General features: G+C 50.6%; 1 protein-coding gene across 1 annotated transcript in view; it reads right to left on the bottom strand.

Moving 5' to 3' along the window:
• Positions 1-594: 594 nt before the first annotated feature.
• PKD1L1 (polycystin 1 like 1, transient receptor potential channel interacting) overlaps positions 595-22,616 on the bottom strand; it is a 97,502-nt gene continuing 75,480 nt past the window's right edge. Inside the window, exons 52-55 of the mRNA XM_059172526.1 lie at positions 20,694-20,903; positions 16,916-17,077; positions 15,905-16,075; positions 595-1,732 (exon numbers count right to left, since the gene is read on the bottom strand). Coding sequence (XP_059028509.1) covers positions 15,917-16,075; positions 16,916-17,077; positions 20,694-20,903 — 531 coding nt within the window. The 3' untranslated portion in view covers positions 595-1,732; positions 15,905-15,916. The remainder of the gene's footprint in view (positions 1,733-15,904; positions 16,076-16,915; positions 17,078-20,693; positions 20,904-22,616) is intronic.

The following is a 22,616-nucleotide window of genomic DNA, read 5'->3' as shown; positions in this document are numbered from 1 at the left end:
TCACTGTGTTGCAGGTGGGAGGGGGGAGCACCTTGGGGCCTTTGCACTTGCTATTTTTTCTGCCTGTCATTTTTCCCATCCCCACCTCCTAGACAGGTACACAGCTTACTTTAATCTCATTTGGTTTCTTTTCTTTTTCAAGATTCATTTATTTTGGAAAGAGAGAGAGTGAGTGTGGGGTGGGGAGGGGCAGAGGGAGAGGGCTAGAGAGAATCTTCAAAGCAAACTCCTCACCAACTGTGGAGCCTGACTCAGGGCTTGATCCCATGATCCATGAGATTGTGACCTGAGCAGAAACCAAGAGTCGGACACTTAACAGACCGTTTGCTTTCCTCTCCATGGCTTTTCTTCCCCAGCTGGTTCATCAACTACTGTGCAGTACTGACATCCTTGTTTGTATACTACCTCAAGATTTTGTTCATTTCGTTTTTTGGAGAGAGGCTGGGCATAAAGAGAATAAAGAAAACCAGAAATACATAGAATTCACTGTTTGCAATAAAAAATACTTCTAAAAAACTTTTTTAATCTTACACATTGTAATTTTTTTAAAAATATTTTTTTATTTATTTGACAGAGAGAGAGAGAGAGATCACAAGTAGGTAGAGAGGCAGGCAGAGAGAGAGGAGAAAGCAGGCTCCCCGCTGAGCAGAGAGCCTGATGTGGGGCTCGATCCCAGGACCCTGAGATCATGACCTGAGCCGAAGGCAGAGGCTTAGCCCATTGAACCACCCGGGTGCCCCACTGTAATGTTTTTATTGACATAATTGCCACATAACATTACATTAGTTGCAGGTGTAAAGTGCGATGATTTGACATTTATACATGTCGCAAATGATCACCACAATGTCATCACCTCAAATTTCTTTTCTTTTTTTTTTGTACCCCAGGAAGCTGCAAAAAGAGCATGGAGGTTTTTAAATGCGTTCAAAATAGCAACCCAGCCAACTTCAAAGGTTCTGCTTGAATTATCATTTTATATTGAATTAGTAAGTCACAAAAATGATAGCCATTAATCTAGCAAGATTCAATTGCTACCTTTACAACATGAGGACTGTATTTCAAAAACCCTATTTAAAAATCAAAATCCCATCCTGATCCAATTGTTCTTCTTTTTCTTTTTCTATTTCTCTTTTTATCTCTCTCTCTTTCTTTCTTTGAGAGGGAGCAGGGCAGGAGGGACAGAGGGAGATGGAGAGAGAGCATTCCGAGCAAATCTCCTGAGAGGGGAGCCCGGTTGGGGGGCTCGATCTCACCGCCCTGAGACCATGACCTGAGCAGAAATCAAGAGTCCGAGCCACCCAGGAGGTCCCATCCCCGTCCATTCATTGCATGTTTTAGATTTATGTGTTAACTTACAGAAACGGAGACTCAGCAGCAGGAAGAGAAACTTCACAAAATAAGACGAGAGTCTTCTGATACCGGGACGGATTCAGTAAAACAGAAAAGCAAACAAATACAGCAACCTGTAGTTCCAGGGCAGCTGGGAAAGGAACTGTCTGGAAAACGGCAGAGCTGGAAACTTATCCCGACGTGAACTGTTGGGAAGGGAGTTTTGAGGGATGGTCTAGCGGCAGACAGACCTTGACTGTGACTTCGCTTTCCATACACTTGTGGGAACCGGGATCATAGGCGCCTTCCTGGAAGCTTGGCTCTTGCCCTTGTAAAGCCCGGATGTCGGCAGGGATTCGAGAGCACCCTGGTGGGGCACTGGGCTGCCGTCCACCCTCTGTGCCTGGTGGCCAAAAAGAAAAAATGAAAACCATCTTACATGGAAACAAATTCCAAACGCACCTGAGATAAGGGGCCGGCGGATAGATGCATCTGTGTTATGAACTGTCAGGATGGGGAAGGTTCTGTGGAGCGAACCCCAAGGGCAGATGCTGAGTCCATCCCGGGCTGAGGTTTCTGTGGACTCTGCTCCCCTCGAGAGGCAGGACAGGCCGGTGTGTGAACGCAGGTTCCAGAACCCCGGAGCCCGGTTCACATGCTAGCGTCCCTGTCTTCTCACTCTGGGACCTGGGACACATTACTTCACCTCTCTGTGCCCCGACACAAAGGCAAATGCTAATAAAACGTACTTCTCAGGGTTGTGTGAAGACTCAGCCCATTAATATTTGGAAAAAAGAAACAAAACAGAACAAAACTTCGAGCAGTGGCTGGCATGCGGCTAGCAACAACAAAATATGTACATACACATAGAGATGGTCTGCTGTATTTGCCATCAACAAGAACTTCAAAGGCAAAAAATGAAGTAGGTAGAATAGTTAGAATTCTTAGTGTTACAGGCTAATCTGCATCGCCCTGGGGTTGACAGCCCTGTCCATGTTCACACCTCAGAACGTGACCGTGTTTGGAGATAGAGCCTTCAAAAACATGAATAAGGCAAAATGAGCCTGTTTGGAGGACGCTAACCCCATCTTACTGGTGTCCTAATAAGAGGAGGTCAGGACACAGAGGAAGAAGATGGTGTCTCCCCACCAGGGAGAGAGGCCTCGAGACAATCAATCCCGACACCCCGATCTCAGACTTCCAGCCTCCAGCCCAGGGAGGAGATCCGTTTCCATCCTGGCCATGCGATCTGCGTGACGGCGCTCTGACTGCCCTAACAAATTAAGACACTTACTAAATAAAGACCTCCTTTAATCAGACACAAAAGTAAATACTTTTTCCAATTGAAAAATGGGCCAGATGCCTCTGGGTGGCTCAGATGGTAAAGCCTCTGCCTTCAGCTCAGGTCATGATCCTGGGGTTCTGGAATCAAGCCCCACATCGTGTTCCCTGCTCGGTGGGAAGCCTGCTTCTCTCCCTCCCTCTGCCTCTCCTCCTCCCAGCTCTGTGCTCATGCTCTCTCTCGCTCTCATGTGAAATCATAAAACATCTTAAAAAAAAAAAAAGTGAGTCAAGTGCATGAACAATTTACTAGAAAAGAAAAAGAAAAAGAAAAAAAAAGTGGCCAACACCCATTAAAAAGCATGCTCAACTTCACCAACAATCAAAGAAATGTGAGCTAAGACAATGGCCTACGAGTTGGCCCGTTGGACTGACCAAGACGGAAGCCTGTAGCTCTGCAACCCCCCGTTTGCCCCCCAGCCGCTGGCAGCTGTGGGTCTGGCTCCAGTCACAACACACTCATGGTTGCGTCTACAAGTCCTCATGTGGGACACTCAGAAGGGCCTCGTCTCTGCAGCAACAACCAGGTTGCCTCACACGTCTTCAAAGCAAGAGTCAAGGGGCTCCGAGTCTTTTCAAGGAACTCAACTGCATCCCAGAACAAAGCTCGTGACTTTTCGCAGAGACAAAAAAGTATCCAGCCTTCAGCAAGGTGAAGTTCACATGCCTGGTACAGCAGGGACGTGAAGCTGCGGAGAAATGGGCCCAGAATGAGGAGAGAAATCCAACAGTTAAAGCCAGTGTGGAGGGACACAGGTGCTGGAGTCAGCGGGTCTAAACTGAAGGCCTTATTATAACTAGATTTCTAGATGTTCAAGAAGTGACATAGAGACATGGAAGATATGTTTAAAAACAAACTGATGAGGAGCAGGTGACACAGTGGGTTGGGGTCTGCTCTTGGTTTCGGCTCAGGTCATGATCTCAGGGTCATGGGATGGAGCCCCATGTAGGGTTCCTCCTTAGGGCAGAGTCTGCTGGAGATTCTCCCTCTCCCTCTGCCCCCCCCCCCCCCACCATGCTCGCTCTCTCCCTCTCTGTCTCAAATAAATAAATAAATCTGGGGGGGGAAAAAACACAACCAAACTTCTAGAGAGGAAAACTATAAAGTGTGAGAGAAGATGTGTGTACGTATATAAATGTATATGCTGACGGGATTTAGAAGATTAGACACCAGCAAAGGAAAGATTAGCAAACTTGAGGGTATAGCTCTTTAAAATACTGGAAATGGAACACAAAGAGAGAAGGACACCCGTGAGCTGTGGGACAACGTCAGGGGGCCTGACAGGTGCTTGAGGTCAGGAAAACACTTGAAGGAATGTCCCCCAAATTTGGGGGATTTTCTGGATGTCCTTATGTAACTGATTTTGACGTGATTTTGGCGGACTAAAACACATGCCTCTAAATAATCCATGGGGTCACAAGGAGCCAAAAGGGAAATCAGGAAGCATTTTCAACTCAATGAAAACGAAAACATGGCCTTTAACAGCCTGTGTGAGAACCTCAGCACTAAACCCTTTTAACAGGGAAGAAGAAACGTCTCCCACCCGTGACCTCGGCTTCTGTCTGAAGAAGGACAAGAAGAACCAGTTTAACCTAATGTCAGCAGGAAAGAGAAAATACTAAAGATCAGGACAGATATCAGCGCCTTGAACAGAGAAAGGCAATGAAACGGAAGCTGGTTCTTTGTGACCCGATGACCCCCGCCGGGCCAAGGAGACGGGACACCAGCCTCCTGGAGCCCCCGCAGCACAGCACTTATCTTCTCTGACCATCCTACTCCCGGACTCCTGCTTATCATTCTCGAGACACGAAAGTGCCCACAGGGCCAGGTCACTCCTGGTGACCGCCAGGAGTCACCAGGCAACTGAAGGTACTCAGAGAAATGTCAGATGGGGACGGCGGGGGTGGGGTGATGGCAGACGTGTGTGGGGGCTGGGCAATGGCAGATGGGCTGGCGGCATCATCAAAAAATATAGTTTACAGTTGGGTGAGATGAAAAAAGTATTTCTCCTGCAAATAATAAAGCCCCTTCTGTTCTTTGATGTGCTGAGGGCTTTGACCTAAGACGTCAATTTCCAGTGCATTTAAATCTGGAGGAGGGACAAGGGCACTGGAAATGCAACTGTATCCCTGGTACATAGGTCAGTGACTGACAAGTTCCTCTCTCACCGCGCCTTGCACTGGGCATGGGCATGGGCACTGACCTCCCCACACTGACCACCGTCCCTGACACCGGGAGCTGTGGTGGCTCCTACCGACCTCTGAGGCACCTCTGCTCTTGAACCAGACCTACCTGGAATGCAAGGCAAGACTATCTGGAAGGAGTTTAGCCCGAATAGAACAAACTAGTGACTATATCTTTTTAAACATGAGCAGAGCTGACAAGCTGCTATGTTAGTAATTCAGTCAGGACATTTGTCCCTTGGGGAATCTCAGCGGGCTTTGATAGTACGCTCTCATGGTTTAACTTACCTGGTCTAGAGCACCCCGGAAGTACAGCATCGGCCCTGCCTAGCACTCCAAGGATTTCCCCTCATTTCTTAGGTGAGGGCAGCAAACGTGGATCCCGAAGAAATTAGACCCTGCAAACAGATGTCCCGCCAGTAAGCCTGCCTGCTGCCTGTCTGCCAAGTGGGCTGCCCGAGAGCAGAGACCAAGTACTGAGCCGTGCACATGGACAGCAAACTTGCATGGTCCCAGGCTGACTTGCTTCCCTTCGTCCATCTCGCTCTGGGGTACTGATGCTATTCAGATGCCAGGGAGCCTTTCGTAGCGGAAATGTGTAGCTCGGTAAGGAGCAAGCTGCCTGTTTGCTGAGCTATGTCAGGGGGGTGGTTCCCACTGTAGGCAGAGTTCCTCTATCTCTCAGACTTGGCCAATGCCCTGATCTTTCTTCCACCCACACTTCCTGATCCTGTTCCCTCTGCAGATATCTGGTTACTGACACAAACATTGCTCTTATCACAAATAATCCCGAGTTTCTGAGCTTCCAAGAGGGCCTCTCTAGGACCCACCGTGGCACAGGATCTCCCCCATCTGAGTCTTGGTACAACAGGAAGTGGAAACAGATGGTGTGGGGCCCAAAACAGGGCTGGACCTCATTAGGCAGAAATCAGAGCACTTGGGACAATCACCTCCTGGAGGATGGCAAATGTCTCCATGCTCTGGAACTTTCACCCTGGTAAGATAATGGAGGGAAAGGATAAACCCCAAACTTATAAAAGCTTGTAAAGTGATCCCATGAACACTTTACCTGGGTTCCCTCATAGTAACGTCTTGTGCAACCACAGAACAGTTTCAGCTTGGGAGGTGACCTCCAATATGGTGAAGATACAGAACATTCCACCCCCAGGGGCCCTCCTGCTGCCTTATTCTAGCTGCATGTCTCTCCCTCCTGCTCCAGAGTCTGCTCTCCCAACTCTATAATGTTGCCAACTTCAAGCAAGTTATATAAACAAGCCCATAGACTATGGAACCCAAGCTTGGCTCTTGAGGTCAGCATGATTCCCTGGAGACTCACCCTCGTTGCTGCACTCAAGGACACCCTGTGCTACTTCTGTGCTGTGTGGGGCTCCACGGGCAAAGGTCCTACGGTTCAGCTGTTCGTCAGGGACATGTATCAGGGAGGTTTCTCCGCTTAGGGGTGTTACAAGGAAGCTAGGAAAGTGCATGCACAAGTTTTCATGTGAACACCCAGTCTCCATTTCTCTGGGATAAATGTATAATTTTTGGTACCATTCCCGGATCCCAAGCTTTCGTGTTTCATTTTATGAGAAATTGCCTATTTTACGGAGGGGCTGTACCACTCTACATCCCCACCAGCGATGGAGGAGAGAGCTGGTCTCTGCACGCACACCCCGTTTAGTGTCACTAGTTTAACTTGAGCCATTGTCATGGGTGCAGGGGTGATGCTCTCTGGTCTCACTCTCCGTCTCCCTGGCGGCTGCTGAGGCTCATGTCTTCTCGTGAGTTTCTGGACATTCTCTTTGGTGAAATGTCCATTGGTGTTTCAGTCTGTTTTCTATCTGGATTATGTGTAACTTAATGCTGAGTTCTGGGAGTTCTTTATATATTCTAGATACTAGTCCTTTCTCGGAAATGTGGTTTGCAGTCTCTAGTTGCCTGATTACCCTTTTCCCAGGGTGGTTCACAGATCAAAGCTTTTTAAATTTTGATCTTATGGATTGTGATGATTTACTTCTTTAGTTCTTCTTTATTCAAAAATATTGTGGTTCTACATTTTTCACTGGAGTCCCTGATCTGGTTTGAGTTAATTTTTTGTCTAGGGTGTGAGGAGCAGGTTGGGGCACAGTTTTCTTTTTTCTTGCTCCTAGCTGTCCAGTCATGCCAGCACCATTGTTGAAAAGGCTGGTCTTCCTCCCCTGAATTGTTCTGCCCTTTTGTCAAAAACTGGTCAGGCATGTTTGTGTGGCTCTATTTCTAGGTTCTCTGCTCTGTCCCCATGACCTCTGTTTCTGACGCTCTGCCCCACCTCACTCTCCTGAGTTGGCATAGTCACCCCTCTCCTCTGACTCAGCTTCCAAGAAATCAGCCATCTCTGAGGATTATAAACGTCACCACCCACAGCTTTGGGAACAAACCTGCTCATCATCTGGAGGGCACTGGGCATGCTAAGGCCATTGAAAGGTCAGCTCACATTCCTGAAATTTGATGATCCAGGTTCCTAGCTCCTTGCCTGACAACAGGGCCAGGAAGATGATGGAAACGAGATGCATTTAAGTTATGAAGGTGCCCTTGGTCAGCACGTGTCTCTGGGAAACAGCTGAGCTCTGCTCACTGCACAGAGTCTTCCTAAGGGCTCTACCTTTCTAAGACCAAAGGCTAGTATTTTCATGCTCTTCAGCCAGTTCCAGATGATCCACGGCAGTGCGAGACATTGGAGAGAAGGTGGCCAGGCCTGGAATAGGGGTCCCCAGTTCCAGAGACTTCCATGGCTCCCTTCCTCAAGCACTCTAATTCTGCAGGTCTAGTCCCATACATTGTCACCCTGGGGCAGTGAGTGGGGAAATTCTTGGGTCTGACATGCCCAGGGTGGCTGCTATAATTAGGACCCTTCCTCTTCAAAGATGAAAGACTTGGGGATGCCAGAAAGGGGGAGTGGGGTCCGGCGGGGAAGCTCTGGCTTCTGCTCTTCCTCTCCCCTTGGTCCCACTGCAAATTATATGCCTCACACCTCGATGTTATGAACACATCCCCAAGTGCCAGGTGCCCCCTCTGAACCACTGGGTTAGAATCTACCAGGGCTAGACACTTCCTTCCAAGCCGCCGGGGAACGGGGTTATCCTTTGCTAAAGGTGTGGTACACAGATACCCATGGTTTCAGGGGGAGGCTCAGTTGTGCACCTGTGTTTTTTTAAGATTTACTTATTTATTTGAGAGACAGTGCTGGGGCAGTGGCGGGCAGGGGGAGACGTAGAGAGAAGCAGACTCCCTGTTGAGCACGGAGCCTGAAACAGGGCTCAATCTCATGACTCTGAGATCATGACTTGAGTTGAACTTAAGAGTCAGATGCTCAACCGACTGAGCCCCCCAGATGCCCCATCGTGCTCCTGGTTTAAACTGCCATGTCAAGTGGCAAAAAGAATTCATTTTTTGGTTATCCCTTGATCTTTTTCAGGGTCCAAGAACTCAGATGATTCATTCCTTCCATAGCTTTTATGATAATCAAGATGGCCCAACACGCAAACATCAGTCCTAGGAAAGCCTCCCCACAGGGGGATCTATGCAGAGTAAAAAATAGAAAGTTTGTGAAATTTTTGTTTTACCTTTATCACCTCAGTGGAATGAGATTCTTCAAAATGTTGAAATTAATTGAAATGACAGAGCCTTTGTCTTCAAATAGCGACAGTTGCTCAAAGGTATTTGTGATCAGTCCCCCACCCAAAGACATTGAGGGGCCGCCCCAGTGCCTGTGGATGTGACCTCATTCTGTAGATGATCACATCAAGATGAGGTCCCATGGGGGACCCTGACCCCAGGTGACCACATCCTTATAAAACACATAGACATGCGCACGGGAACATTCCAGGAAAACAGGACCTGGGGGGTCCCCTAGGGGAGGAGCTGGGCGGGGAGAGGGGGATGCCTGATGCTGACCCCCACCCCCCATGGCTTCAGAGAGTGTGGAGCTCGTTGGCACCTCATCTGGGATCCTGGCACTCCTGCACCCTGACAGGACACATTCGTGTTTCCGGGGCCTCATTGCAGCCGCCCCGGGAAACAAATGCAGTATTTTGCTTGTTATTTGGGGACATAACTGTAGTTTGAGAGACTCTCAGCTAGAACAGAAACTTCTGCGAAAGGAAGCCAGCCTATAGCGCCATTTCGTCTTCAGGAATCCAGCTTTCTTGGCTCCTACTACAAGATAACTTGGTTCAAGCAAATAAATTATGTTTCTATGGTCACACAGACATCCTGGTTTCTATCCATCCTGTCTCAAGTGCTACCTCAGCACACATCAAACTGAAAAAGGCATTAACAGTAGTATCCCAGCTTTGCTGGAGCGGGTCTTCCAGGAAGGAATGATCTGGCTCTGACAACAGCACTCCATCTCATGAAGTTATCACGGGTAGACGTACGTAGAATCCTGAAAGCAGAGGAAATTTATCTCTGAGGACTGTCTGCTGGACCATTTCTGTCTGGTTCTTTGCACTTCTGATATATTACACATTTGTAAGTCATATCTGAATAGTGCTCCTAAATTCAACTAGCTTTTCCTGTGAGGTCCACGGAAGGGAAAAATTCCCAGATGTACTTAGGCATGCAGAAAATTTAGAAAACGACAAAAAGCATCAGAGCTAATCACACCCACAGCTGTGGATCTGGCATGTTGTGTTCTTGCCGTGGAATGACTCAACAGAGACTTTTCCTTTCTTCCTTCTCCTCCTCCTCCTCCTTCTTCTTTTTTTCTTAAAGCCATCTCTAGGGCCAGCATTGGACTCGAACCCACAGTCCTGAGATTGGGAGCCACACTGTCCACTGACTGAGCTAGCCAGGCATCTCAGAAGCTTTTTGTTTGGAATCTTCTCAAACGTACAAGAAAAGTTGCAAGAATAGTTCAGTTGTGTGCTCCTATACCTCTCCTTGGAATCACATATTAACATTCTTCCCCATTTATCTTTCCGCTTTCTACCCATATACATACTCTAGTAGCTTCTTCTGACCAATCGCCGATTACTATATATTTACTGAGCACCAGACTCTATAGAAAGCCCTGAGAGAAGAGGGGTACACAGACCCGCGGGGATGCTGAGTCAGCTCAGTCACATCCAGGACGAATCTTCTGCTCACGTAGCCAGTGAATCTTGGGAGTTTCAGGGGAGCGCATTTTTCCTAGGAAACCTCATTGTTTGTTTATTATTTTTTTATTATGTTAGTCACCGTACAGTATATCACTAGTTTTTGGTGTCGTGTTCCATGGTTCATTGTTAGTGTGTAATACCCAGTGCTCCATGCAATCTGTGCCCTCCTTAAAACCCACCACCAGGCTCACTGAACCACCCACCCCCACCCCTCTAAAACCCTCTGTTTGTTTCTCAGAGTCCACAGTCTCTCATGGTTTGTCTCCCCCTCCAATTTCCCTCTACTCACTTCTCCTCTCCATCTCCCAGTGTCCTCCGTGTTATTCTTTATGCTCCACAAGTAAGTGAAACCATACAATTGACTCTCTCTGCTTGACTTATCTCACTTAGCATAATCTCTTCCAGTCCTGTCCATGTTGATACAAAAGTTGGGTATTCATCCTTTCTGATGGAGGCATAATATCCCATTGTATATATGGACCACATCTTCCTTATCCATCCGTCCGTTGAAGGGCATCTTGGCTCTTTCTACAGTTTGGTGACTGTGGCCATTGCTGCTATGAACATTGGGGTACAGATGGCCCTTCTTTTCACTACATCTGAATCTTTGGGGTAAAGCTTTTTGTTTGGAATCTTCTCAAACGTACAAGAAAAGTTGCAAGAATAGTTCAGTTGTGTGCTCCTATACCTCTCCTTGGAATCATATATTAACATTCTGCCCCTTTTATCTTTCCGCACCCAGTAGTGCAATTGCAGGGTCATAGGGAAGCTCTATTTTTAATTTCTTGAGGAATCTCCACACTGGTTTCCAAAGTGGCTGCACCAACTTGCATTCCCACCAACAGTGTAAGAGGGTTCCCCTTTCTCCACATCCCCTCCAACACTTGTTGTTTACTGTCTTATTAATTCTGGCCATCTTAACTGATGTAAGGTGGTATCTCAATGTGGCTTTGATTTGAATCTCCCTGATGGCTAGTGATGATGAACATTTTTTTCATGTGTCTATTAGCCATTTGTATATCTTCTTTGGAGAAACGTATGCTCACATCTTCTGCCCATTTTTTGATGTGATTATCTGTTTTTTGAGTGTTGAGTTTGAGGAGTTCTTTATAGATCCTGGATATCAGCCTTTTGTCTGTACTGTCATTTGAGAATGTCTTCTTGCATCCCGTGGGTTGTCTCTCTATTTTGTTGACTGTTTCCTTTGCTGTGCAGAAGCTTTTGATCTTGAGGAAGTCAAGTTCATTTTTACTTTTGTTTCCTTTGCCTTTGGAGACGTGTCTTGAAAGAAGTTGTTGTGGTCGATGTCAAAGAGGTTAATGCCTATGTTCTCCATCAAAATCCTAAAGGAGAATATTTACTTATTAAAGATTTTATTGGAGAGAGAGAGAGCACAAGAAGGAGGAAGGGTAGAGGCACATAGAGAAGCAGACTTCCCGCTGAGCAGGGAATCCCTCACGGGGCTCGATCCCGGGACCCTGGGAACATGACCCGAGCCAAAGGCAGACGCTTCACTGACTGGAGTCACCTGGGTGCCCCTCAATTTATTTTTTATTGTCTTTTTAAAAGATTTTATCTTTAAATCATCTCTATACCCAGTGTGGGGCTTGAGCCCATAGCCCTGAGACCAAGAGCTGTGTGCTCCCCTGACCGAGCCAGCTGCATACCCCAAGACCTTACTGTATCCCAGGGTCTGCACCGTGAATGGCCACTTGCAGCCTCTCATGAAGAGGCACGTCCTGCTGCCGATCCAAGTGGGCACTAGAGTCGCTCAGAACTTTGTCCCCAATTCGAAGACTCGTATTTTCCAAGTTCCAGGAATACTGTGTCTTCTCAGGGGACACAGACATCACCAGGCCCTTGCTCCCAGCTGCTGGAACTGTGCCACCGCCGTACTTGGTGAGTGAACACGAACCCAGGTTGAACGATGACGTAGGAAGCCTGGCGTTGGGAGAACCTGCTTCACGGGGCGGACACTGAGGGTCAGGACCCTAGTCACTGCCCCGGGGCCACCGCTCAGTGGCTACTCAAGCACGTCCTGCCTGCTTCTCTGGGGTGCCCTTACTTCTATGTGCATAAGCCGAGAAGGTAATTCCTTAAACCCTTTATAACCTGTTTTCTTCTCAAGGATTCCGGTTTCATGTGTTCATGAGTCCAGAAAGCTGGGTTTGTGGAACTCGATTAAGGACCACAAAAAGTCCTGGAAAGTCCTGGATATCAGGGGAAAGCTCAGCAAATTTCCTGGACAGGTTCCTGTGACCTTTGTATGCTGTGCACGTTAAGGAAAGTCAAGTCTTCCAAACATCTTTTAAAGTCGCCCACAAACTGGCAAAGTTAAGGGAAGCAGTGGGACGAAAATCCACAGTCTGATGGCCCCCTGGGTCCCAATGGTCCCTGGCTCACAGGGAGCACACGTGGACCTCTCTGAAGGCAGAGGCCATGGTGGAGGGGCAGCAGCCCCCCCCCAATCCACAGAGGTGCAAAGTGAGCCTGGGCTCCTCCACGGCTGTGCCAATCGCCCAGCTTCCCCCCGCCGGTGGGTGTGAAGGAACGGCACCTCCTTGTAGAGAAGGACCAAGCTGCTCAGCCGACATAACCCACGGTCAGAGGGCTCCTGCCTGTCTCAGCTCTACCCATTAAAGTGAATCGCGTGGCAAATCGGCAGGAAAAACCACTCTTGTCTCTTGAAGCAGTGACCGAGTTTCAGTGGCCTGGTCACTCCCGCAGAGTGGCGGGTCTCGGGCATCAGGCCGGACTCGGGGCGAAGGCCTCTGGTGCAGCTCTGCCCCGGTGGATGGACGCGGACGAGCCGAGAGCGGGCCGAGGCACCTGCGGCTGCCCAGCGGGCCAGGACCAGAGCGGAGGCGGGCGGCCCCTGGCTCTGCGCTGAGTCACTTGGAAAAGACAAAGGGCCGTGTGCGGAGCAGGCGGCTTGCATAGCTCCGGGCATCCCACCCTCCCAGTGCACGCAGATACAATCTTAATTATTAATGGCTGAGACGGAAAAATAGCTGCCCTGAAGTTAGGAAATTCAAGCGGGTTGTTTGCTTGGATCACGACCTACAGAAGAGGGGCTGCCGGCTCTGCTCCAAGGCCGGGCACATTCCCGGTCCCCTCCTGTGAGGGGCCAGTAGGTCCCGGGGCAGGAACTGAGATCCATGGGCACCCCCGCACCCCTGTGGGTATGGAGTGCAGTTGTCCTCAAGCCTCAGGACTGGTCTGAACGGCACAGGCTGGGGTGCATCCCAGGGCCCAGCGTAGGCTGCGCTGTGCGCTCGGATCCCGGCAAACCGCAGCGACCCCGCTGTGAGTGAGGCTATGTGCTGATAGTCATGCAAGCACGGGCAGCGCTTCCGGGAACGAGACCAGGAAACCCCGACAAAGTGCTCCCGTCGGACTTCTGAACCGACCGTCTCCCCTCGTCCTTGACTCCGTGGAAAGCTCTTGGCCATGGCACCACTGACACGTAGCCCTGACTTGACATACGGTCTGATTTTTGAATCATATCAATGAAGAGTATGTTTTAAAAATTAGAAATGGGGGGCACCTGCGTGGCTCAGTGGGTTGAGCCTCTGCCTTCGGCTCGGGTCATGATCCCAGGGTCCTGGGATCGAGCCCCGCATCGGGCTCTCTGCTCAGTGGGGAGCCTGCTTCCCTTCCTCTCTCTCTCTCTCTCTGCCTGCCTCTCTGCCTATTTGTGATCTCTGTCTGTCAAATAAATAAATAAAATCTTTAAAAAAATTAGAAATGGATGTCAAATTTCATCAAATGCAGTCACGGAAAATCAAATGAGAGTCTCTGCCATCTCTTGGGGAGGTGGTTCACCAGTCTGTTTCCTGATATTAAAACATGTCTTTGGTTTAAAACTCAAAGATGATCACGGCATATTATTCTTTTAATCTGATGCTGGATTCTGTTTGCCATTGTTTTTGTTTGTTTTGTTTTTTTAGAGACAGAAGGAGAGAGCATGACCAGGGGAGGAGGAGCAGAGAGAGAGAGAGAGAATCCCAAGCAGAGTCCACACTCAGCAAGGAGCACGATGTGGGGCACAACCTCACGACCCTGAAATCATGACCTGGGCTGACGTAGAGGGTCTGATGTTCAATCGACTGAGCCACCCAGGTGCCCCAGCAAGATGACATTTTTAATAAGATTTTATTTATTATTTGAGAGAGAGAGAGAGAAAGGAGGAGAGAGGGGAGGATCAGAGTGAGAAGCAGGCCCCCCGCCGAGCAGGGAGCCCCTCGCACGACTCGGTCCAGGGACTCGCAGATCAGGACCTGAGCCGAAGGCAGACGCTTACCGACCGAGCCACCCGGGTGCCCCTAAATTATATCTTTAAATATCTTTTTGTGTGTTCCGACTTTCTTCTCTGGGGGGTGGAGGAGGACGCTGGGAGGTGACTCATGTCCTTTCTTCGTCTTACACATGTTCTTCTCTGTCTGACTTCTGTGTGTATGATTTTCCCTAAAATCAATTTTAATTGCTTATTTTTAATCTCATTTTGCAGAATGCTCTCAAACTTGCCATCCGTGTCCTTCACTCTCTTTTCTGTGAATCTGTTACCTTTTTCTTTTGCTCAGATTATGTTTTTGTCATCTGGTCCTTTTCTTCCCTTGACTCTATCCGTTCTCCTTTGTGTTTTATGCCAGTGATCAGAGCTGCCGTCTCGGCTCCGCGCTCTTTCCCGTGCGTTTAGTCTTGCGTGCGGAGAGCAGCTCGCCTGCAGTCTCACCTGCGTGTGGCAATGCTCTGCAGGGCTGGTCTCCATCTCCATCCCTTCCAGTCATCTTTTTTTTTTTTTTTTTTTTTTAAGATTTTATTTATTCATTTGAGAGAGATACAGAGACAGAGATGGGGAGAGAGAGCCCAAGCAGGGGGAGGGGCAGAGGGAGAAGCAGACTCGCCACTGAGCTGGGAGCCCGACATCAGACCCCATCTCCCAAGACCTGGAGATCAAGACCTGAGCCAAAGAGAGACGCTTCACCATCGGAGCCACTCAGGTGTCCCCTTCCAGTCATCTTCACCGACGACTTTCTAGGGTCGCAGGTCGCATCATCCCATCATGATTTGCATTTGTCATGCGTGTCCACTTCTGCTCACAGGGGTCCATCTCACTGGGCCAGGGAGCACGCCGATGCCGCTGGCGGCCAGTCTAGGCAGCACGGTGTCTCTCTGGATCTCAGGGAGCCCCCTGAGATCACATGTCACATGGGAGCCCGACACTCACGTGTCTGTTCACCGTGTCCCGCCCGCAGCACGTGCCTCTCCTGGCTCCAGGCCTCTGGGCCACCAACAGCCCCTCTGCTGGTTCCACTTCAACAGCTTCTGCAACAAATGGCTTTCCCGCAGCCCCGTGTCCCCAACACTCGTGTTCCGGGGGTTCCTTTAGCTCTCTCCTTTAGTTCCTGTGCTGTTGTATTATCTTTTCTTCCACACCAGGGGCCTTTGCTAGCCCCCGCCATGTGTGCTGTTGAGAAGGGAGAACTCTGTGTTCTGGGAAGGGGCAGAGTCCTCTCCCCCTTTGGCTCAATTTTCTCTGCGGCGGGTAACATTTGGGGGATTCTTGGTCCCGTCCTGGAGCACAGATATTTCCTGGTGTTTGGGAGGATGGAATTCCCATTTCTGGTTCTCCCTACCTTTGTCGCTCCCAGCTATAATCAGAGGGAGGGGCAGAGAGCCAGCCGGTCGCCCCCGCAAGCTGGCGGTCACAGGTGACACTGGCCCAGAGGAAGCAGTCAGTCTCTCCTCTCTGAGCAGAGCGCCCTTCCCACCAGCCACCCACCCGGAGGGAATATCTATGCAAAGGGACCTCATGATCTACAACAGCCCCCAGGTCAGGCCTCCCTTACAACGTAAAAAACATTTCTGCTCTAAAGAAGAGCGATAAAAATAATTTCTCATTTGCTTACCCCAGTGGCTCATTAGGCAGAGACACCCCCCAAGGGATGGCCTCCTGGCCCGGCCCCTCCTGTATCCCCGGACCGCTGCCGCGGAAGAGGACGCTGGGGCCTGTCGGACAAACCGTGAATCTTCCACAGGAGCTCGTCCAGAAGATCAGAGACCTCATCCAGGTAGTGATTCTGGAGCAAAGGAAATCAGATTAGTGAATGCCCTCAAGAAACGATTTTCCCCTCATTTTTTGAAGCATTTCATGGTTCCGACTTTAAATGGTGTTGTGCTTTGTAAGGGCGCTCCCTGGAGCCAGAGACCTGGCGCTGGGCCCGAGTTCTTGATCTCAGTCCCCTGACCCCCCCAGGTCATGGACACGTGTACAAACATGTCCCAGATGTCCTGGGTCAGGGACACCTGTGCACTCGCGTCCTCGACACCCCGGTCACAGACAAGTGTGCACATGTGTCCCCGACACCCCGGTCATGGACATGTGTGCACATGCATCCCCGACGCCCCAGGTCATATGCATGAGCATGGATATAAAGGCACATGACAAAGAGTGAAGCCCTCTGCAAAGCCCAAGATCGCCATCACTCACGACTGGTTTTGGGACTGTAGTGCAGGACGCCACAGTGCCAGTCACAAAGGCTGGCGAGGCATTCAGTGTGCAAATACCTGCTTTGCTTATCGTCATGTCAGAGGACCAGGCCCAAATGCTCTACTTACGTCCCCGTGTTTGCGGAGAAGTTTGGCCCTGGTGGTCAAGACCCAAAGCAAAGAGCTGCTCTGTAGGGACAGAGTGGCTGTGTGTGTGTTGTAGGGGGCGGGAATCATAAACTTGGTCGTCCAAGGATATCATGAGTTAAGGGAAGAGAATGTGCTTGGTCATTTGCTAAGCACTAGAATTTCCACGGGAAATGCCACAGCTCTGCAATGAGAGGGTGCACAGAATCCCACGTGCTTTAATGGCCAGAAGTGAGGTTCTACAAGGAAAGATCGTGCTCGCCGGTCCAATACCCGCAGCTTACACGCCTCATGGCCACGTCAGCCTCTTCCTGCGGTGGCTTCCACGCTTCCAACCGGGCCAGGACTGCCCCCCACACATAGGCAGTCAGGTCGGCCAGGCTCACGAGTGACTGGCTTTGAAAAGATTTCCTTTTTTGAGCAAGAGTCGCGAGGGACCCTCTGAGCTGGGGAGAAGAAAGAAAAGACAGACGGATTTCATGTCATCAGGCAAAACATGGCTTTGTTAATGTGATAGACTGTAAAATGGAGATTCTATCCAATGACGCTGTTTTAGGACCTTTTAGTAAGACAGCAACTGCTTAGCCAAAAAACAAACAAACAAACAAACAAAAAACACAAAAAAACAACAAACCTGGGAAATAGCTCTTGTGCACAGAACTGAACCCCAACAAGATGAACCCAACAATGAACGTGGCTGTATAAACGGGCATATATATCAAGGGTGTTTTCAGTCTCTAACAGGTGAGGACGAAGATTGTCAACATGGTGTGCGTTTCCACAAGCAGACTTGGTTTCGGGGTGCTCCGCGGTCCCACCGGGCTCTGGGGACCCCACCGTGAGCAGCGCCTGTGCCCAGGAGTCAGGAAGACGAGCTCACATGCTCCCTGTGGACCGGCCCCAGCTGTTTCCTTCTTACTGCAGGCTGAGACCTGATCTCAGGCTCACAAGCCTGTGGGCACCGAACTCAAAGTTGCAAGCATTCGACTGTTGTAAAAATAGTCCAAACAAGCCAAGTTTGGGCCCTTTAAGAGCCTGCTTTGCATATGCTGCAGAATCGCACAGACAGCTGTTACCCAGTTCCCGGACTCCAACATGCTGCTGCCCTTGGGAGGTCTGACTCAGACTTCCTGCTTGCTGCTAGGCGACGTCTACACTAAAAGACCCCCTCTGACCCCTGCCCTTCTCCCCTTCTTTTTTTTTTTTTTTTAAGATTTTGTTTATTTATTTGACAGACAGAGATCACAAGCAAACAGAGGGGCAGGTGGAGAGAGAGGAGGAAGCAGGCTCCCCGCTGAGCAGAGAGCCCGATGTGGGGCTCGATCCCAGGACCCTGGGATCATGACCTGAGCCAAAGGCAGAGGCTTTAACCCACTGAGCCACCCAGGCTCCCCACTCCTCCCTTCTTGACGATGGCCCCGAGACACAGCGTCTGGACAGGCTTGGGCTGTGACACCTGTCAGGACATGGCCACATACAGTTTGTGTGTCTTACTGTCTCTCATGGTCATATCTCTTTCCTGGATCAGACTTAAATCCTTTGGGCCCCTGCCTGCGTGTCAGAACCCTGTAGGGACGTCTAGGTACCTGAGGACAGGACACCGTCCATTCAGACTGCATACATGGGTCTGAGGCTTCCCTGTTCTACCAGCCACATGAGCCCCAGGAGCTGGCTGTGATGTGTCCTGACTCCTGCGTGCAGGGCCCCCGGGACCACTGCCTTCTGGTTCCTGACGATAAAGCCCAAGCACTTCATCATCTTAGCGAGATGTCCAGGGCCCACCAGGCCTGGCTCCACGCATCGTTTCCAAAGCCACATCTGCCTGACCCTGGACCCCAGCACGGGCCTCACCACCACCCTTGCTCCTGGGATACTCCTCCCGCCCACAGATGCCACTCCCTTTGAGGAGATGCCTCAGATAAATAAATACATACACATCAATAAAAATAAAATTTAAAAAGCACATAATTTGCTAAAAACTACAGAACATTGAAGAAAGACATCAAAAAAGACCAAAATAAATGGGAGACACCAACAGCATTCTTGGGGTGATCATATTAGGAAGATGTCTGTTCTCCCCAAATCTGATTTACACATCCGCAGCAAGCTCAAACAAAACCCTGAAATGCTGTTTCACAGATGCTGACAAGCTGATTCTATAACTTATGTGGAAATGCAGAAGAACTAGAGAAGCCCAGACTGGAAAAGGGCGAATCTGGAAGACTGGCCTGTGCTACATGAAGACTCACTGTGCAGCTCCAGAGATCACAACAGAGTGGAGCTGTGACGGAACAGGTCGGTGGACCAAAACAGACGAGCCAGAAGCAGACTCGCGGAAGCCACAAACTGGTTCGTGATGAAGATACACAGGCAATTCAACATGCTTTTAAAAAAGATTTACTTATCTATTTGATAGAGAGAGAGAGAGATCATGAGCGGGAAGGGCAGAGAGAGGCAAAGAGAGAATCACAAGCAGACTCTGTGCTAAGCTCTGAGCCCGACACGAGGCTCGATCTCAGGATCCCAAGATCATGACCCGAGCTGAACCCAAGAACCGGATGTTCAAGCAGCAGCACCAGCCAGGTGCCCCCTGATGTGCTCTTCAAAGACGGTGTCAACAAGAACTGGACATCCCAAACGGACAAGAACACTCACCCTGCTCTGAGCCCCGTATCTTACACTAACGTGGACTCAGAATGGACCACTGACCTACGTCTGAAACAGAAAACCATAAAGCTTCTAGAAGAAACGTAGGAGAAAATACATGGGAGTGTGGGGTTGCCATTCGCTGATAGGACACCAGAGGAATCTACACAAGAAGAAATCGAGGAACTGGCCTCTGCAAATGTTAACAACTTCTGCAAGAAATACGGTTAGAGGAACAACAAGGAAAAGCCACAGAAAGGGAGAAACACTTGCAAACCACATATCCGATGAAGGAAAGGTATCAAAAATATGAAATTTGCTATAATTCTTTGTTTATACACGTGTCTTCCTTTATGTGGACCATGTCCCCTTATGTTTGTTCCACCGTTGCCTGAGTAGAATAGGTATTCTTTAAGCAATTGTTGAAGGAGTGCATGAATGAAAAAAACGAGTGGATGGATGGATGGACGGATGGACAGATGAGTGGATGGGATAGGTAGATGGATGGATGGATGGACGGATGGACGGACGAGTGGATGGGATAGGTAGATGGATGGATGGACAGGTGGATGGATGGATGGATGACGAATGGATGGGTTGGGTGGATGGATGGATGGATGGACGGATGGACGGACGAGTGGATGGGATAGGTAGATGGATGGATGGATGGACAGGTGGATGGATGGATGGATGACGAATGGATGGATGGATGGATGGACGGATGGACCGACGAGTGGATGGGATAGGTAGATGGATGGATGGATAGACAGGTGGATGGAAGACTAGGTGGGTGCATGGAGGAAAGGCAGAGGGAAGGAGAGAGGGAGGCAGCGAGGGATGGGGATATGGGTGGACGGATGGATGGGTGGGAAGATGGGAGACCAGACGGATGGGTGAGCAGGGAGCAGGGAGCTAGGAACACTGAAAAAAAAAAAACAAAGAGCTCAGGTTTGAGTATTGCCAAGGCTCGAGTTTACGCTGGGGTGTGTGTGTGATATGACTACATTGCAGGTGGCAGATCAGTAGGAGGGGAGTAAGCAGGGAGCCCCATTCCCAACTCAGCCCCCCGAGGCCAGAACACTTATCCAGTGAAGGCTGACTGACGGAGGGAAACCTTTATGAGACAGGAAGTTTGAAATAACGAGGGAAGAGTTAGCGGCCACCGTGGGAGGAGGCTGGGGAAGAGACAGGGAGTGGCTCAGTGTCTGGAGGGCCAGGGGCTCCCTAGAAGAGGCAGCCCGCACCCCGCAATGCCGGTCTTGCTGGACCTGTCCTGGATGCCGCAGTGTGCAGCGCAGGACAGGTGGGCCTCAGGGAGCCAAGGCCGTGCAGAAACGTGCACGCAGACCACGGAGAACTTCATCCCACGGCAGGTGGGTCCCAGCACACCCCGACTTCTGGGACGCATGCACGTACCATTCCCCACCACACAGTGCTCACTGCTATGAAAAGGGCCCCGCAGCACCCAGCTGGGGCCCACAGGTCAGACTCGGAAGGACCACGGGATGTGTGTGTCTGGCTTCTTCCTGGAAGATGGAATAGCAGGTCTCGGGAGAAGTCTGTGAAGGTGCCGGGCGGTACCGTGCGCAGGTGGCAGCGGGCAGCCAGCATCAGGACACCCACCAGCTGCGGGGAGAAAGATCCGTGACTCTGGGCTCTGGGGCCTCGGAGCCCAGACTGGTGTGCGGGCTTCCTAATGCTTTAAAGCAACAACAAGCTTGGAAAAGCAGTTTTTTCAGTGTTGACCATATCATCCCTCGTGGCCTGGATCTGTCTTGTGTACACCCTCTAGGGCCCTGCTCCCCTCCCCTTCTCTCTCTCCCCCTCCTTTCCCCTTTCACTATCCCTCCCCCACTCTCTCTCTGCTCCAACCCTCTCCTAGCACCCCCAATCCTGTGCCCATCTCAAGCTGCGGGGGGGGGGGGGGCATCTCTGCTGCTTCCTCCCTGCCCTCCGTCCTAGCTGCTGACAGCCACGCTGCCCCAGGGCTGGTTCCCTCGCCCTCTTCGTGTCTCCAGCACCCAGCAAGGGCCCAATAAAATAAGCCACTTCAGAAGTAAAGGCTGTTAAGTTTAGTTCAGGTGAAGTTTTGTGGTCTGGTTGTTGTAACAGGCTGGGAATTTGGCCTGGGAGCCTGGGGTTGACCCCCGGCCGTGTGTGTGTGTGTGTGTGTGCGTGTGTATCTAACTCACCTGCACCACAGGCCGGCAGCCCATTGTCACAGGCCCACACGGGCTGCAGTGTGTGCACTGACCATCACAGGGGCCCCGGGCTGCATCCGTTCCAGACCCCCACTGGCCCCCATTTCCCTCGCTCCTAGCCGCAGCCCTGCACCCACGGCCTCCCTACAAACACTCAGGCACTCACTCCACTAATACTCACTCCCTACGTGGGATCGCACCCTGCAGCGGTCCACCATCTAGACCGAGCCAGTGCGGTCTCCCTGAACACCTGTCCTCACCCACCCGTGGTTTCTGAATGGCTCGGATCCCACTACCTAATTTGGACACGATTTATTCATGATATTCTGTGCTTTTTCCTTCACAAAAAAGCATTCTTCCCATCGCTACATGGTAGAATAATGACCAATTTAATACGTAAGTTCCACATACATGTAATCTCTCAGCAAGCTCTGCCCTACCAGGCACACACTTGCCAGGAGCTTCTGGAGCTGGAGCTCGGGCACTGGTCCCTCAGTTGGGACAGTGGGTTTGGGGGAGGTGTGGCCAGGCTTGGAGCCAGGTCTCCGACTCCTGGGTCAGCCTCTCTGTCCTGGTTTGCGCAGTCTGTCCCACTGAGCGTAAGGCCAGCAGGGTTGGGAGACCTGTGCCTGGTTCCCTGTGAGCTGCCTGAGCCTGGGACCCTGACAGCCAGACCCCCTCATCGGGCCACTTGGCCCCGACCATCCTGGCCTGATGATAGTCCGGCTGTGGGGGCCCACCAGGGGTTGCCGGGCTGGGGCAAGCTCTTCCCCCCCCAGGGGCCAGGTCAGAATCACCTGCACCCCAGAATCTGGCCAGCATCCCATGTGGGGCTCTGGGCCTCCTGATTCTGGGCATCAACAGTCTGCCAGACGGGGCTAGCCCTGAACTGAGACCCAGTGCCTGGGGTGGAAGCCAGGCTTCCTGAGAACCCTACATGTGTGCTTTCTTCTGGGCCCACTGAAGCCGATTCCACGTGGGGGGTAAACTGCACTCAAGTGGGTTTCAGGTATTCACGGGGGGCGTTTGGGTGCAGGGCCAGAGTTAGGAGCAAGGGGGGTGGGGGCCCTCGCTGGCATTAGCACCCTGCTCCTCCCTCCGAGGAAGAACTCCCCCTACCCCAGCCGCCATGCTTAGT

The sequence above is a fragment of the Mustela lutreola genome, chromosome 4 (assembly GCF_030435805.1).
Source record: "Mustela lutreola isolate mMusLut2 chromosome 4, mMusLut2.pri, whole genome shotgun sequence".
In the NCBI taxonomy this organism is placed as follows: domain Eukaryota; kingdom Metazoa; phylum Chordata; class Mammalia; order Carnivora; family Mustelidae; genus Mustela; species Mustela lutreola.
This window is presented reverse-complemented; position numbering and strand designations above follow the sequence as displayed.